Source organism: Bufo gargarizans, chromosome 4 (genome assembly GCF_014858855.1).
Source record: "Bufo gargarizans isolate SCDJY-AF-19 chromosome 4, ASM1485885v1, whole genome shotgun sequence".
NCBI classification, from domain to species: Eukaryota; Metazoa; Chordata; class Amphibia; order Anura; family Bufonidae; genus Bufo; species Bufo gargarizans.
This window is the reverse complement of record NC_058083.1, coordinates 310,645,777-310,662,723: the sequence shown is the minus strand read 5'-3', so window position 1 is coordinate 310,662,723 and position 16,947 is coordinate 310,645,777. Positions and strand designations below refer to the sequence as shown.

Here is a 16,947-nt window from a genome sequence, read left to right as displayed (position 1 = left end):
CCGTAATGCTTATGTGAAAGAGGCCTTAAGCTATTTTCACATCTCCTTTGTGAATTCCAGCAGAGAATGCCCCCAGTCCCATCCGGTATAATGGGGCCCAGCAGACAAGCATGCTGCGGTTTGTGTCTGCCGGAACAGCGTGCCGGGGTTTCTCCACCAGAGGTGTGAAACTAGTGTTGCTCACATAGAGTTGTATGGAGCGGAAATGCACATGCCCTGTACACGCTCCGTTTTCCATGGTCATGTGGATAGGGATTCCAGTAGAAAGTCCCTCTAATTCGGGCGTTTTCCTGAAATAAGCAGAATGCGCAAGTCACAGTTTGTTGCTGATAAAATGTAATCTTTATTAAATTACAAATCTTGTAACAAAACAAGACGACTTGAGAGGGGGTAAAATTCTAAATACAGACTGGACAGTAAAGTCGAAAGAGAAAGCGGTGTAAAAATTGTCTCCTAAACAATATTAGCTCTTTATACATATGCGGCTGGAAGGTTGTTCTAACATGAAATCCACTTGCTTATAAACCACATTACTTCAAACTTACGACTACATCATCATTAAATACACTTGTACTCGGCTCCGGGGCGTTCAGATTTGGTTCCTCACTTTTTTTTTTTTTTTTAAAAGGTACTGAAGTATACTGGGATCATGCCAAGCTACACGAGACAACATGAGCAGCTACAATGGTAGTAGGGAGATGGTGTACATCGGCATGATGCTTAGCAAATTCATGGTAGGGCGGCTTGTTGGAGCCAAGGGATGGCTTACAAGGAGGACACATGTAGCTTGTTGAGAGGGAACCAGAAGCAATTACAAACCAAACACACACATGAAATACATGGAGAAGACAGGAGGCCTGAAGAATAGGATTGGTGCTGAGAAAAGGCTGTCCATTGTCAACTCATCACAGGGAATAAGGTGGGCAGAAACCTGGGTTAGACAAGTCGCAGAATGCCCGGCACATTTGTACAGTCTATAAGGGTTCTTACTACAGGGCCGTGGAAAAAGCTGCTCAGCAATCTGTCCACACACAGATAAGAAGTTGCAGTAATAAAGGCTGGTTTATGGACCTTTTACACCTGAATTAATGCTCCCCAAAACCGTCCAATAAAAAGGTGTCAATCAAATGAACGATAACTCATTCACTTGGCACTGACCGCATCTTTTATGAAAATGATGATTCGATGGCAGCATATTCGCTCACGTAAACAGGGGGGGGGGGGGTGCTGTCCATTATGATGGAAACACACAGGCGTACAAGCGTTTGCTTCCAGTTATTGTCAAGCCTAGGGGTGCATTCACACACAGCAGATTTTTTTGAAGAAATTTCTATAATTGAAAAACAGCTCCATTGAACAGATTTTAAATCACTGAAATTTCTGCAACAAAACCCGACACACGTGAAGGCACTCTAAGGGTGTACTTTCTCTCCTTTTAGGATCCCCTCCCGATTTTGGCTTCCAAAACTGCCTGAGGACATCTGACCGTGCCTGAGGACCATTACAGACCCATAAATGAGCATCAATTGAATTGCTGTATCGTCAATTGCGGCTTGTTTCAGGAAATTTAAATGGGGTTGTCCACTTTTTACTATTGATGACCTGTCCCTAGGATAGGTCATCAATATCACATTGGCAGGGGTCTGACTCCTGGCACCCCTGCTGAAGGCAGTGCTCATATAAGAGTTACCATCTCTGCTCTCTTTAGGGTAATCTCACGTAGCGTTATTCTTTTCCGGTATTGAAATCCAGTAAAGGGTCTCAATACCGGAAAAAAAAAAACGCATTTGTTTTGTCCTAATGCATTCTGAATGGAAAGCAATCTGTTCAGTATACATAAGAATTTATTTCGTTCCATCCGTTGTACGGTATCCGACTGAACAAAATAACGCAGCTGGCTGCAGTATTTTTTCCAGCCAAAATACTGGAACAATACCGCACTTGCCGGATTCAGCATTCATTTTCAAAGAGATGTATTCATGCTGGATCCGGTACCAAGTGTTCCGGATATTTCCACATCGCCGGATCCTGTTTTCTGGTCTGCACATGCGCCGGGTTATAGGAAGAGCAGGCTAGCTTTGATTTTTGAAAAAATTTTTAAATAATACTGGATCCGTTGTTCCGGAGGAGACGGATCCAGTATTTCACCGGATACGTCTAACGGATCCAGAAAAAAAGGTTGTCTGTATCCTGGTTGCCGGATCTGTCTGCCGGATTCAAACGCTAGTGTTAAAGTACCCTTACCTGCTAGCCGCAGCAATTGCCGTGGGAGCACGTGTAATTACAACTACAGTATCCCCCTTCGCTTCTATGCGACACCTCTGTCTGTTCAACTGAATAGAAAGGAGCTGTCCCGTGGCAGTGAATGGGGACACCATACTTGAAATTACACCTGCTCACCGCTAAAATTGCTGTGGCTAAAAGGTAAAAAAAAAAAAGCAGAGAAGGCAGCACTCGTGCGGGCACGGCCTTCTCTTCAAACAGCTGATCGGCGGGTGTGGCACCGATCTGATATTAATGATTTATCCTGAGGATAGGTCATCAATAGTAAAAAGTGGACAACCCCTTTAATTGCCTCTTTAGACTAGGGATACATGGTGACATGTCGAGTGACGGCAGGTCTTAGAAAACCCAGGTGACCAGAAATATTTGTTCGACTTGTCTGCAATTTGCTGTCACGCAACTAATTTACAGCTGTGATTTGGCCAGAAAGAAGCAGCCAAGTTACATGTGACTTGGGACTAAATATGCTGGTCTTCCTGCGATTGTGATGAGTAGCTCTGCGACACCATTGACCATCGGATACAATGTCGCATTAAACTGCCAAATTCATTTTTGTCCACACCCATATTATTTCCTTTTGCGAATAGGACTGCAGTCCTTTAGTGGAAAGAACGAATGCCCCTCTGTGAGATTCAATAGCCCTCCACCTGGCAAACTAAACCTTCCCTCCCCCCCCTCATTAAAAACAAGCATCATACAAATGACTGTGAAATGATCACCAAGGCCAGGCTTACATGAGGAGAGTAAAGTTAGCTAAAATGAGAAAAACCTACTCTGTCCAGAAACTGCGCCACCCATGTCCAGTGATATTCACTATAATTCAGATGAGCTGCAATACCAGACAGAGCAAAGGGACACGAATGGCAGTTTCTGGAAGACAGTAGATACTTTTTTCCTGCTCCAGGACTAACCCCTTTATGGTTCATCCACGTGCCAGCGTTGCGGACCTCATTGCGGTGTGGACCCACTGACTTGAATGGATCTGCGATTCCGATCTTTTGCTGTGCGGAAGCATGGACCCACAAGCCCACAGAAGCGCTTCCGAGTGTTTCCTTGGGCTTCTGATCCATGCCGGACATGCCCCATCTTTTTGGGATCGCGGACCCATTCAAGTCAATGGTTCGCATGGCCAATGCCCATGCATTAGGCTGAAAAAACACAACGGTATTTTGGGTCATTTTTCAGCACTTTGGGGGGTTTCAATAAACTTTTTTTGCAGCTAAAAGCTCCAGATATTAGCTAAAAGTCTATGGGAAATATAAAAAATGCAGGGCACAGAAGTATTTTTGGCTAGTGGCCATTTTTAAGTAATTGGAGCCCTCTTTTGTGTCTCTGGCATTTTTTTTATTTTTTCTTTTAACTCCGCAAGAAAAATCTCCATAAAAAACACATGCAGTATTGGAAAAAACAGCAAGATGTTTGTTTTTGGGAAGCAAAAAAAACCCGCCAGACCAGATTTGTGTGTGTGGGGGTCCTTAGGCTGTAATCCCACAACGAGAGGATAAGTCTTCCCCTTTACAACTCTGCTTCCTTTTGGATGCTTACACTCCAAAAACTGCATAAAAATGCATGCGTTTAATTCTACAATGAAAGGGAATCTGCCACCAGCAAGCTCGCTCTCTTGGCGGTAGTTCACCTGATTTTGTTTTTATTTTTTGATCTGAGGATCTGTTCTTGAGCTACGATACTTTTTCTCAATATGCAAATTAGGCATTTGGTGCAAAGAGGGCGTCACCGTTGTTCTTGCTGGACCCAAGCTCTAAAAATGGTTAAAGTCAGTTATGCTGCATATTATGTCCTAGCATTCTCGTCTGGATCTAGGCAATAATTGCCACATGTAAACCAGGCCTAATGACATTTCTCTGGAACACACATTAATAGAAGACTTGTCAACTATGGAAGAAGAGAAAACACGTCATTGTTTTAGATGGCGATTACATAGATAAGTAGTATGCTTTAACACCTCCACTTTATTCCCATCTTTCCCGAGTTCAACTCCCATCCACCAATATCTTGCGCTGTATTTCCGAGGGAGCAATACACAAGAAGGGATACTTCAACTCACTAATTTAAGTGATCCATACCTTCTGGTTTAGCTCCCCATCAAAATACAATGTAAAAGTAGCAGGCACTCACATTGCCAATCCATCAGGTATCTACTTATAAATAGCCCTTCCAGCTTAAAACTGAAATCACTCAAGAAAAATGTCATGTTACGGGTCAGTATTCTCTATGAAGTGACATCTCACATGGCTCAATAGAAGCACAGAACACTCTTTTAGACTTCGGTCACCGTGCACTGTCCATCGGGTCTTCTAGACCGTACAACGGTACTCTGCGAACCGTTTGCTGCTGCAACGGGGCGATCTGGTGGTGGCTGGGCAGCCCCTATTACTGTGTGTCTCTGCTGAAGAAATACATTCTGTTGCACTGAAAGAATCTCCTGGCTGCTGCCGTCATCTGAGTCAGGGTCACTGACAATGGCATCAGCGGGTGGCACTCTACTTGCAGGCTGCAGCAGTCCTTCCTCACCTTCCCCAATATTATTTCTATCTGCAGCAAGGTCTCCAATCTGAAGCTGGGAGAATACATTATCAAGGGAAGTGCTCCCATCACTATGTGGAAGGGGGGGATTTGCAGTCTGGCTACCAAGGACTATGTGAGGTCTGGCAGGTAAAACAGCAGTAGTTTGGGCCGATGAAGCTCCAAGCGTTGCGATGTTGTCGGCACCATCTGCTGAGCTTTCCCTTGCAGGACTTACGTTAGCTGCATCACAGTCTAGTCTTAAGCCGGCCACACCTTTTTTCGGTATATCTACGATATCCCGTTTCATCTTTCTGCGTCGTCCATGCTCATTTCGTCTGTACTGGACCATGTTCTCTAGGTCAGCTACATAAAGAAAGCCAGCGATAAGCATCTCAGTGCTCTTTTTGCCCTTTGTGAAGGCATCTTCAAGCTCTCTGCTTGTCCTCTCGTCATATTGCCACCAACCATTTCTTCCTTCATAGTACCAGGCATACTCCCCATTCCCTCTGCTGGCAGACTTTAGTTCTTCAGGAGAAAGCAGAGTTGGTTTCTCTAGGAAGTCCTCAGGGATCTCTTGTCTACAAAGTGCACATCGCCTTCCAAGCCACGAAGCTCCTTTCACACACAGGTAACAGAAGATGTGCTTGCAAGGAAGACTGACTGGGTGTACACAGGTTTGTAGGCATATAGCACATTCAGGGACTGCAAGGCTTGGAGCGCCGTTGGAGCAAGCTTCTCCAAGCTTCTTATTTGAGGGCAACATGTTTGCAGTGTGGGTAATTTCACCACATCCAGCCATCCTAGTATGGGAGAAGTAAAATAAAATGTCATGTTTACAGGTCTTCTACTGGCTTATAACAATTAACAGTGTAACTCGGGCATAAAAATGAGCTTTAGGCAACACCTATTGAAGGGGTTACCCATGACCAACATTAATACATGCAAAGAGCATATTAAAATAATTTATCAACTGGAATGTATTGAAAATATTTTGTCTTTGTTGAGACAACTTACATTGGTGGTAGCCCCTAGTTTGCACCACCCAAAGCTGCATCCACCTTGTGAATCAAGCTGTGGTGGACAAGCAAGCTCCATTCATCTCATTTTGCTTAGGGCTACACATGAATCTTAGGCTGGAGGAAGCAGAAAATGTGCAGTTGCACTCTTCTCCTGACAAGCAGAGAAGAAGCACCTCCAGGCTGGATTAATGTGAAGCCTCGAATCTTGGCTGGCAGACCAAGACGAATAACGCATGCGTGTCCACCACAGCTTGACTCACTAGATAGACACAGCTATTAGTGGTGAAGAGGACAGCTATTTTAATACAATGTGCTAATCTCAGCAGTACATAACAGTATGCTTTATATCTGTAAAGAATAAATCAAGTCAACTGGACTTACTGTAGATTTCTTGAAGACCTTTGACCCCCATGCTGGGTATAATTACCAGATGTTGATACAGTTACATATTTATTCCAAGAATTTTTTTACAGTCACTCAGAATTGAGAAAGCTTGTTGGAAGAACGAGTGAAACGTTTTCAAGAAATCTACAGTACGTCCAGTTGCCTTGATTTATTCTTTACAGATATACCATGACCTGGATAAATGAGAACCTTCACAGACAGTACGCTTTATAACTCCCTGCTTGCCGCCGTTCTCTTAAAATTAAGACTTAAAATATGCCTAGTGGGGGTTCATATTTACCTGGTCTCTGCCGCTGGATTCCGGCTCCATACCTGCCTCCCCAGGTCTCGGGTCATCAACATCCTGTTGACGGGTCATGTGTCCACTGCAGCCAATCACTGTCCGTGCCCCAGTGACATGTCACCCCATAGGCCAGTGATTGGCTGCAGTGGTGATATGATGCCTGTAAACAGGCTGCTGTAAAGCCAGAATCCATTAGCAACGACCAGGTAAGTATGAACCCCACCAAGTTGGATAACCCCTTTAACATGTTATTTGCATTTATTAAAGGGTACCTAAGCCACAAAAAAGCAGAAGCGCTGCTTAGAGTTTTGCCACTTTACCTTTCATCTCCTCTGCTCGGCTTTTCCAGCGTGTGGGGTATGGGATCCACAGAAAGTTTATGGGACCTGTGGGGTATGGGATCCATAGAAAGTATATGGGACCTGTGGGGTATGGGATCCATAGAAAGTATATGGGACCTGTGGGGTATGGGATCCATAGAAAGTATATGGGATCTGTACTCCACAGGTGGAAAAAATAGGAGCAGAGCTGATGAAAGCTGAATGGGCAGAGTTTCTCTTTAGTTGTCCATTAATTATATTTATCATGGGATGACCCCTTTAACATCCACAAAACCTGTAGTTATCAGACGCCAAGGTTATCATGACCAGCACAGGCTACTGCTGTGGCCTAGTAGAGGACAGTAGACATGTTCTGAAATTCATCCAGGATCAAACAAGGAAACCCAGGAGGGTGAAGTTGGACATTAAAAATTATTCATTTTTAGGATTCATGTAGGAATGAAATGATTTTTACCACACAACCATACGAGGACAACGGTTGTTTTTCAGATAATTTCTGGTAACAGGGTCCTTCAGTTCAGAAGACTCCAGCAGTAGGGGGTATTAACAAATGGGAATACAGACAGCAGATGGAAGGGGGAGGTGTAGTCTGGCACATCCATTAACTCAATTACAGTCTCACCAATGTGGCGAAAGATTCCCATTTCTGACATGTATTATGTTAGGTGCCACACTTCTACTTCAGGTGAGGGCTTACATATATTATCACATTTACAATGGTATAGAACAATAATAAGCAGCTCACAAACACTTATTTAAAGGCCTCTATATCTCCCGCTGTAGCAAGTTATTGTTGGAATGGAAGTCTTTTCTGACCATTTACATGCAGTGATCTCCTCCACAGTATGGGGAGGAATGATTACTAATGCCATCGCTCATCCCCATACAGAATCATTGTTTGCTGGCAGGAGAGTACTGCCGGATGTTTGCTCCTTCATCTGGTCATCAGCGGCACCATGACACAGGCAGATTAGCGCTAACGAACATTCATATAACAGTGATAATCTGCCGTCTAAAGGGCCCCTAAACCATCTATTTATCAGCAAGATAAACATTGAGCTACAATGAGTGTTTCTGAGCTGGCAGGAGGACAGAGAAAAGCTTCCCGTGAGCCGTCAGCTTACTTTCCTTGATGGGACACCGTGTGAACACTGAGCCTGCTAACAGGGAAATGCACCCTGTACAGAGAGAGGGGCGGGATGGTTTTTTTTGTAAACAAAGACCACTTGAAAAAAATAAATAAATAAAAATGTTTAGCGCAAAATGAGTACAATGGAATAATAATAAAAAAAAATGACCCCAAAGATGTCCATAGCCTTTAATGTCTACATACAAGATCCAATCGTTTGCTGACTGATCAGCAGACATATTTACATGGGACAATAATTGTCCTATGTTATTCTCCGCAATGAGCAGTATGGCGGTACATGTCGTAATATGGACCCGCATGGACCGCTACACAAGCTGAAGCAATGCACAGAAGATTTACTGCTGTCAGCCAAGTCAATGGCATTGCCAGGTACTATAAATGTGTGTAATAGAACTGGTATTCCTGCAGGCATCTGTAATATTAAAGTGGTTTTCTCTCCCCCCCCCCCCCAATGTCGTGCCTGGATTTGCATTTTTTCAATTTAAAGGGGTTATCCAAGACTAAAAAATGTACCGCATATGTCCAAACCCGTCACACAATATATTTACCTGGCTCCCTGTGCCGCTGCTTCTCCCCATGCGCGGCTGAAAACATCCTGTGCCAGGGGGAGCAGCCAATGGCAGGCGTTGACGGGGACGAGCCTCCTTAGCGTCACCAGTCACCACTCTAGCGGGAGACGCTAGGGAGGCTCATTCCAGTCACCGCCTGCCATTGGCTGTTTCACCCCCCACGACACTGGATGTTTTCATCCACGCACAGGGAGAGGCAACAGCGGCGTTGCGGGGACCAGGAGTGCCGTGGGGACCCAGGTAAGTATAATCAGTGTGAGGAGCCCGGAATATGCGGTATATTTCTTAGTCTTGAATAACCCCTTTAACCCCACAAAGAAATTTCCCCCCATTTTTTTCAAATTAAAGATATGGTAAATGGTGCCATTACAAGATAGTTGTCCCACAAAAAATAAAAAATAAACACAACAAGCCCTTGTCCTGCTATGAAAAAAATGAAAAGTAAAAATGTTATGGCTCTTGTTAGTCAGAGAAGCAAAAAATGTAAACCGTTCCAGTCCTGAAGGAGTTAAAAGGCACAGAAGGGTGTAAAATAATAAAATGAGCCATACTGCACTTACCCAGCTGCCACTTCCTGGGCCCTCTCGACACACAGGAAGTGACTGCTCAGCCAATCACTGGCTGAGGTGGGGGTTTTCTGTGGGCAGAAGTTGGCTGAGCAGCCATGTATGGAGAATCATGATACAGGGAGCAGACGCGGGCAGGGGACTGGGAAATGTTGGAAAGTTTGCTGCAAAAGAATGGTTAGGTGAGCATGGGCGATTATTATTTACACCATTGTAATAAGAAAACATTTTAAGTAACATCAGCTGAGGCAGGAAGACGTGGCAGCTTGTTCTCAGCTCTCTCCTGATGACTGATCCCTTAGGCTCACATCACAGGTGCATTTTCCTTTCTTCTGATCCATCATAAAGACAGGGATCCCTTGTTTTGAGCATCAGTTGTGCTTACTTTGCATCCGTTTCGTCAGTCCATCAAGTCTGCAGGAATTGTTCTGTCTAAAACAGAACTGACGTAAAATGAGTACAGCAGATGCTTAAAGGGACACTGACAGGGCCAATAAGCATATTGAGGTATATATATGGCACTACAGGTCTTATAATGGGTATTACAATCATATAAGTATCCCCCCTGTCCACATTATACATACAGTAAACTTTAAGGCCTCTTTCACACGGGCGTCATGTTTTTTGCCCGGATAAGAGGCGGGTGCGTTGCGGGAAAATGCGCGATTTTTCTGCGCGAGTGCAAAACATTGTCATGCGTTTTGCACTCGCGTGAGAAAAATCGCGCATGTTTGGTACCCAGACCCGAACTTCTTCACAGAAGTTCGGGCTTGGGATTGATGTTCTGAAGATTGTATTATTTTCCCTTATAACATGGTTATAAGGGAAAATAATAGCATTCTGAATACAGAATGCTTAGTATAATAGTGCTGGAAGGGTTAAAAATAATAAAAAAGTTAACTCACCTTCTCCTCTTGTTCGCGCAGATGCCACTCTGTTCTTTAGCTGTGGACTGAATGACCTGAGGTGACGTCAGATCACATGCTCCAATCACATGGTCCATCACCATGGTGATGGAGCATGTGATCTGACGTCATCAAAGGTCCTTTAGCCACAGCTAAACAGACCGGGATCTACGCTAACAAGAGGAGAAGGTGAGTTAACTTTTTTATTATTTTTAACCCTTCCAGCACTATTATACAAAGCATTCTGTATTCAGAATGCTATTATTTTCCCTTATAACCATGTTATAAGGGAAAATAATACAGTGAATAGACTGTCACCTAGAACCCATGCGTGAAAATCGCACCGCATCCGCACTTGCTTGCGGATGCATGCGATTTTCACGCAACCCCATTCATTTCTATAGGGCCTGCGTTACGTGAAAAACGCACAAAGAGGAGCATGCTGCGATTTTCACGCAACGCACAAGTGATGCGTGAAAATCACCGCTCGTGTGCACAGTCTCATAGAAATGAATGGGTCAGGATTCAGTGCGGGTGCAATGCGTTCACCGCACGCATCGCACCCGCACGGAAAACTCGCCCGTGTGAAAGGGGCCTAAGTTTTATAACCTGCTCCAACGGTCTGCAATCTGCCCAAGGGGCGGCGTTTCACTTCTCTTGCGCCCAGCCAGCCTCCCCCAACTGCCGCTTTGAAGCGCCGCCCAGCTCATTAATATTCAGTTTGCTGGGCGGCTTCTGCGGTCCCCGCTCTGAAGCGCTGCGCTTAACAGTGCCCGGCGCATGCGCCGGATCTTGTGAAGTCCGGTACAGTAAGCGCCGCCCAGCTCATCAATATTCACTTCACTGGGTGGCGTTTACTGTCCCCGACTTCACAAGATCCGGCGCATGCGCAGGGCACTGTTCAGCACAGCGCTTCAGAGCGGGGACCGCAGAAGCCGCCAAGCAAACTGAATATTCATGAGCTGGGCGGCGTTTCAAAGCGGCAGTTGGGGGAGGCTGGCTGGGCGCAAGAGAGGTGAAACGCCGCCCCTTGGGCAGATTGCAGACCGTTGGAGCAGGTTATAAAACTAAAGTTTACTGTATGTATAATGTGGACAGGGGGGATACTTAGATGATTGTAATACCCATTATAAGACCTGTACTGCCATATATATACCTCAATATGCTTATTGGCCCTGTCAGTGTCCCTTTAAAAAAAAAAAAAAAAAAAAAGATCAGTTATTTTCTTTTGTTTTCTGTTCTTCTGACGGATCAAAAGAAAGGAAAACAAAATGGTGATGTGAACCCGACCTAAGGGTCTTATTAGACTGCACGGTTTTCCGGCTATTTACTGGGAACAAGGGATCGTAGAAACGCTCATTCCTGATAATTGGCCATGAACGGGCAAACGCTCATTTGTTGCTGATGGGCATCTTTCGTCAGGATGAAAAATGCCAATTATCAGCAGCACATCTCCCTGTGTAGTCAGGGGTGCGCTGCGGAACGGCGATCATTCCTCCCATGTCGACTGTGCAATCAGGCCAGTCCAAACGAGCACCGATTGATGTGCTATCATGCATCCGCACACTGAGCAGGCAATTATCAGGAAGGGACTGTTCCTTCCCAATACCTGCCTGCATTTACATGCAGTGATCACCTCCACTGTGTGGGGACGAGCGATCACCTCCACTGTGTGGGGACGAGCGATCACCTCCACTGTGTGGGGACGAGCGATCACCTCCACTGTGTGGGGACGAGCGATCACCTCCACTGTGTGGGGACGAGCGATCACCACTGCTACCATTCATCCCCATACAGAATCATGGCTTGTCTGCTCCTGTAATGGTCGCCTGGTCACGAACCAGCAGGAAATCCTCAGGGAGCAGAGGGCACAGAAGGCATACTGCTGTCATCCACATCCACTAAGCCCTATGGATACAAGATGGAAGAGGACGGGCCAGGGCAGTCCTTGCTCTGCATACCACAATGACGTAAAGACAGCTCCACACTCCCGCTGATATGACGACAACGCGTCCGCGGATGACGTCACGTACCTTCCCGGTGTACCGTGTGACCCGGTACTAGCCGCTGTGAATCGTTATGACGGATCAGCGTCCCGGAAGCAAAGAGCTGAACTAGTCTATTGACATCATTTCCGGCCACCGCCCAGCAGCCACTGGCAGCCAATCAGCTGCGTCGGGGGGAGGGGGTTCAGCCAATAACAGCGGAGTCTGTAACACAATGGCCGGGATAGGTTGCCGTGTTACCGTCGCAGCAGGCGGAAGCAGGCAGTGCTGTGAGCGGCTGCGGATGCGGGTTACTAGGCAGACGGCCTATTATATGGGGTGACGTGACGCCACACGAATGGCGCATTAACCCTTGCGGCTCCTTTTTTTTTTTTTAGTTCCCCCCCCCCTGTAAAACACAAATGTCAAGTTGCGCGCCGTTTCTTATTTTCCTCACGTTTCTGCTTTGCTTTTGGCTGGGGCTCCGCGGTGGTCTCGTGTGCTATCATTTTTAATAGTTTTATCACAGCTTTTTTTGTAGTTTTAAGCACGTGTATATTTTCTATATGTGAGTGCCCCTCCCTGTAATGTTATTTCCCTATGTTGTTACAAAAACTTCTAAAAACGCCGCCCACAAGCAGTGCCAACAAATGTATGTTTATGGGACAAGAAAGCCAGAAAATGAAGGGAAAATGCCAGACCCTAAGGAAAAAAAAAAAAAGTGTCCGTTAAATAATTCCCATAGACTTCCATGCAGCCTAGACACTGGCCTAAGGGCTCGTTCACACAAACGTATTTTACGGAACGATTCATTTCACTGGGTCCACAAAAGATGCTCCGTTCCATGGCCCCCAAAAATTAGGAGTCCTGTCCTATTCTTGTCCTTTTTGCAGAGAAGAATAGGCATTTCTATAATAGGCCTCCTATTCCGTTCCGCAAATTGCAGAAGGCACACAGGCTCCATCCGTGTTTTGAGGACCGCAAAAAATGGCACGGTCGTGTGGACGAGTCCTAATGGTACTTTTACACGTGCGGCAGAGGATTCTGGCAGGCAGTTCTGTAGCTCGAACTGCCTGCCAGATCCAGCAATCCGGACGCAAACGGATGGCATTTGTCAGACGGATCAAGATCCGTATGACAAATGTATTTAAATACCGGATCAGGTGTCATCCGGAAAGCCGGATCCATTTTGCATTTCAATGGAAGTTAATGCCGGATGTCGGGCAAGTGATTTTGGACGGAGATAAAACTGCAGCGTGCTGCGGTATTTTCTCTGGCCAAAAAACGTAAGAGGGACTGAACTGATGCATCCTGAACGGAATGTTCTCCATTCAGAATGCATTAGGATAAAACTGATCAGTTTTTTTTCCGGTATTGAGCCCAGAGGACGGAACTCAATGCCGGAAAAGAAAAAACGCTAGTGTGAAAGTACCCTAAGAAATCAGTTATAAACAGCTGTAAAAATATTGAAACGCATAAAAAAAAAAGACCATGATAAAAACTTAGAGGATGCAATATGTATGCTATGCCACTTATTTACTCCAATACAAAATAAAAAATATTTCACATGTACTAAAATAATCGCTGTATTTATTAACACCTTAAGTACCTTGCCATTTTTCACCTTAACCCCTTCAGGACTCGGCCCTATTTCACCTTACGGACTTGGCCATTTTTTGCAAATCTAACCAGTGTCACTTTAAGTGCTGATAACTTTAAAACTTTGACTTTGTTTTTTCATCACATATTGTACCTCATGACACTGGTAAAATGAAGTAAAAAAAAAATCATTTTTATTTATAAAAAAAATACCAAATTTACAAAAAAAAATTTAAATTGCAAATTTCCAAGTTTCAATTTCTCTACTTCTATAATACATAGTGATCCCTACACAAATAGTTATTACTTTACATTCCCCATATGTCTACTTCATGTTTAGATCATTTTGGGAATGACATTTTATTTTTTGGGGATGTTACAAGGCTTAGACGTTTAGAAGCAAATCTAGAAATTTTTCAGAAATTTTCAAAAACCCAATTTTTAGGGACCAGTTCAGGTCGGAAGTCACTTTGCGAGGCTTACATAATAGAAACCACCCAAAAATGACCCCATTGTATAAACTACCCCCCTCAAGGTATTCAAAACAGATTTTACAAACCTTGTTAACCCTTTAGGTGTTCCACAAGAATTTATGGAAAATAGAGATACAATTTCAAAATTTCCTTTTTTTTGGTTGATTGTCCATTTTAATATTTTTTTTTCCAGTTACAAAGCAAGGGTTAACAGCCAAACCAAACTCAATATTTATGGCTCTGATTCTGTGGTTTACAGAAACACCCCATATGTGGTCGTAAACAGCTGTACCGGCACACGGCAGGGCGCAGAAGGAAAGGAATGACATACGGTTTTTGGAAGGCAGATTTTACTGGACTGTTTTTTTGGACACCATGTCCCATTTGAAGCCTCCCTGATGCAACCATAGAGTAGAAACTCCATAAAAGTTACCCCATCTAAGAAACTACACCCCTCAAGATATTCAAAACAGATTTTACAAACATTGTTGCCCCTTTAGGTGTTCCACAAGAGTTATTGGCAAATGGAGATGAAATTTCAGAATTTAAATTTTTTGGCAAATTTTCCATTTTAATCCATTTTTCCCAGTAACAAAGCAATGGTTAACAGCCAAACAAAACTCTATTTATGGCCCTGATTCTGTAGTTTACAGAAACACCCCATATGTGGTCGTAAACAGCTGTAAGGGCATACGGCAGGGCGCAGAAGGAAAGGAATGCCATACGGTTTTTGGAAGGCAGATTTTGCTGGACTGTTTTTTTTTTACACCATGTCCCATTTGAAGCCCCCCTGATGCACCCCTAGAGTAGAAACTCCCAAAAAGTGGCCCTATTTTTAGAAACTACAGGATAGGGTGGCAGTATTGTTGGTACTAGTTTAGGGTACATATGATTTTTGATTGCTCTATATTACACTTTTTGTGAGGCAAGATAACAAGAAATAGCTGTTTTGGCACCGTTTTTATTTTTTGTTATTTACAACATTCATCTGACAGGTTAGATCATGTGATATTTTTATAGACCAGGTTGTTACGGATGCGGCGATACCTAATATGTTTACTTTTTATTTATTTATGTAAGTTTTACACAATGATTTTATTTTTGAAGCAAAAAATAAATCATGTATTAGTGTTTCCATAGTCTGAGAGCCATCATTTTTTCAGTTTTTGGGCGATTACCTTGGGTAGGGTATGATTTTTGCGGGATGAGATGACAGTTTTAATGGCACTATTTTGGTGTGTGTGTGACTTTTTGATCGCTTGCTATTACACTTTTTATGATGTAAGGTGACAAAAAATGGTTTATTTAGCACAGTTTTTATTTTAAATTTTTATGATGTTCATCTGAGGGGTTAGCTCATGTGAAATTTTTCTAGAGCCGGTCGATACAGATGCGGCGATACCTAATATGTATAATTTTTATTTATTTATGTAAGTTTTACACAGTGCGGGGACCCGATTGATGAGGTGAGGGAGCGCAAAGCTCCCATATGCTGCGGTCAGCGCTGACCGCGGCATATGAGGGGTTAATCCACCGGCATCAGCGTTATCGCCGATGCTGGTGGATACAGCAGGGATCCGGCAGTCAGTAACCACCGGATCTCTGCTACTGATCGCGGGACCGCACGCGGGGGGAGGAATGACTGCAGGACGAGAACACTCGTCCTTTAGCGCTAAGTGCCAGCGATTTAGGACGAGCATTCTCGTCCTGGGTCGTTAAGTAAATTTAAAAAAGTATACATATTAGGTATCGCCGCTTCCGTAATAACCTGCTTTATAAAAATATCACATGATCTAACTCCTCAGGTGAACACCGTAAAAAAAAAAAGTAAAAAAAGCAATTTTTTTGTCACCTTATATCACAAAAAGTGTAATAGCAAGCGATCAAAAAGTCATATGCACCCCAAAATAGTGCCAATCAAACAGTCATCTCATCCCGCCAAAAATTAGACCCTACTTAACCCCTTAAGGACCGAGGACGTACCGGTACGCCCTATTTCCCGAGTCCTTAAGGACCGAGTACGTACCGGTACGTCCTGACTTTAAAATCGGCATTCCGGCGCCGCAGGGGTTAATTTGAACAGGATGCCGGCTGAAATCATTCAGCCGGCATCCTGTTAAAATGCCAGGGGGGGTCATTTGACCCCCCCGTGTCGGCGATCGCAGCAAACCGCAGGTCAATTCAGACCTGCGGTTTGCTGCGCTTTTTGCAGTTTCTGATCGCGGGGATCAGAAGCTTTACAGTTCCTAAAATCGATATAGTACACCCCCCCCTGCACCCCTGCATGATTTGATGGTGGCGGGTGGTGCAGGGGGGGTGTCGCAGGCGGTGGGGGCGTTGCGGGAGGCGGGCGGTGCGGCAGGCGGGATCGCGATCCCCCGCCCGCCTCCCATTGCGTAATCGTTGGTGTACAGTGGGTATACCAGGGTGCCAGCACATTGCTGGCACCCTGGTATAAACGGCTGACATCGTTGATGCGATGTCAGCCGTTTAACCCTTTCCATACAGCGGTCCGTACGGACCGCTGTATGGAAAAGGTTAACAGTAAGAGGGAGCTCCCTCCCTCTCCGATCGGGGGGCTGCTGTGCCTTTGCAGCCCCCCGATGGGAGAGGGAGAGAGCCCCCAGACAGCCCCCCGACACCCCAGTCCTCACCCTTCCCCGTCTGCGAAGTTGTGGCAGACGGGGAAGGTTCCCATGGCAACAGGACGCCTGCTCAGGCGTCCTGCTGTCCATGGTGCTGAACAGATCTGTGCTGAAAGCATAGATCTGTTCAGTGTAAGTAAAATACAGTACAGATACCTATATAGGTTCTGTACTGTATTTTACAGACATCAGACCCAC

At 44.8% G+C, this 16,947-nt stretch overlaps 1 protein-coding gene across 4 annotated transcripts; it reads right to left on the bottom strand.

Moving 5' to 3' along the window:
* Window positions 1-323: 323 nt before the first annotated feature.
* Window positions 324-12,231, bottom strand: RNF146 (ring finger protein 146). Of its 4 annotated transcripts, none has more exons than XM_044289470.1 (3): window positions 12,081-12,159; window positions 9,137-9,306; window positions 324-5,609 (listed from the first exon to the last, which is right to left on the bottom strand). In XM_044289470.1, exon 3 carries the CDS (start codon window positions 5,606-5,608, stop codon window positions 4,562-4,564), a length of 1,047 nt encoding a protein of 348 aa, XP_044145405.1. In that variant the 5' UTR covers window position 5,609; window positions 9,137-9,306; window positions 12,081-12,159; the 3' UTR covers window positions 324-4,561. The 4 variants fall into 4 exon arrangements, with proteins under 4 accessions (XP_044145405.1, XP_044145406.1, XP_044145404.1 ...); XM_044289471.1 differs by having other exon boundaries at window positions 12,009-12,088; XM_044289469.1 differs by lacking the exon at window positions 9,137-9,306 and having other exon boundaries at window positions 12,081-12,231.
* Between the last annotated feature and the right edge of the window lie 4,716 nt (window positions 12,232-16,947).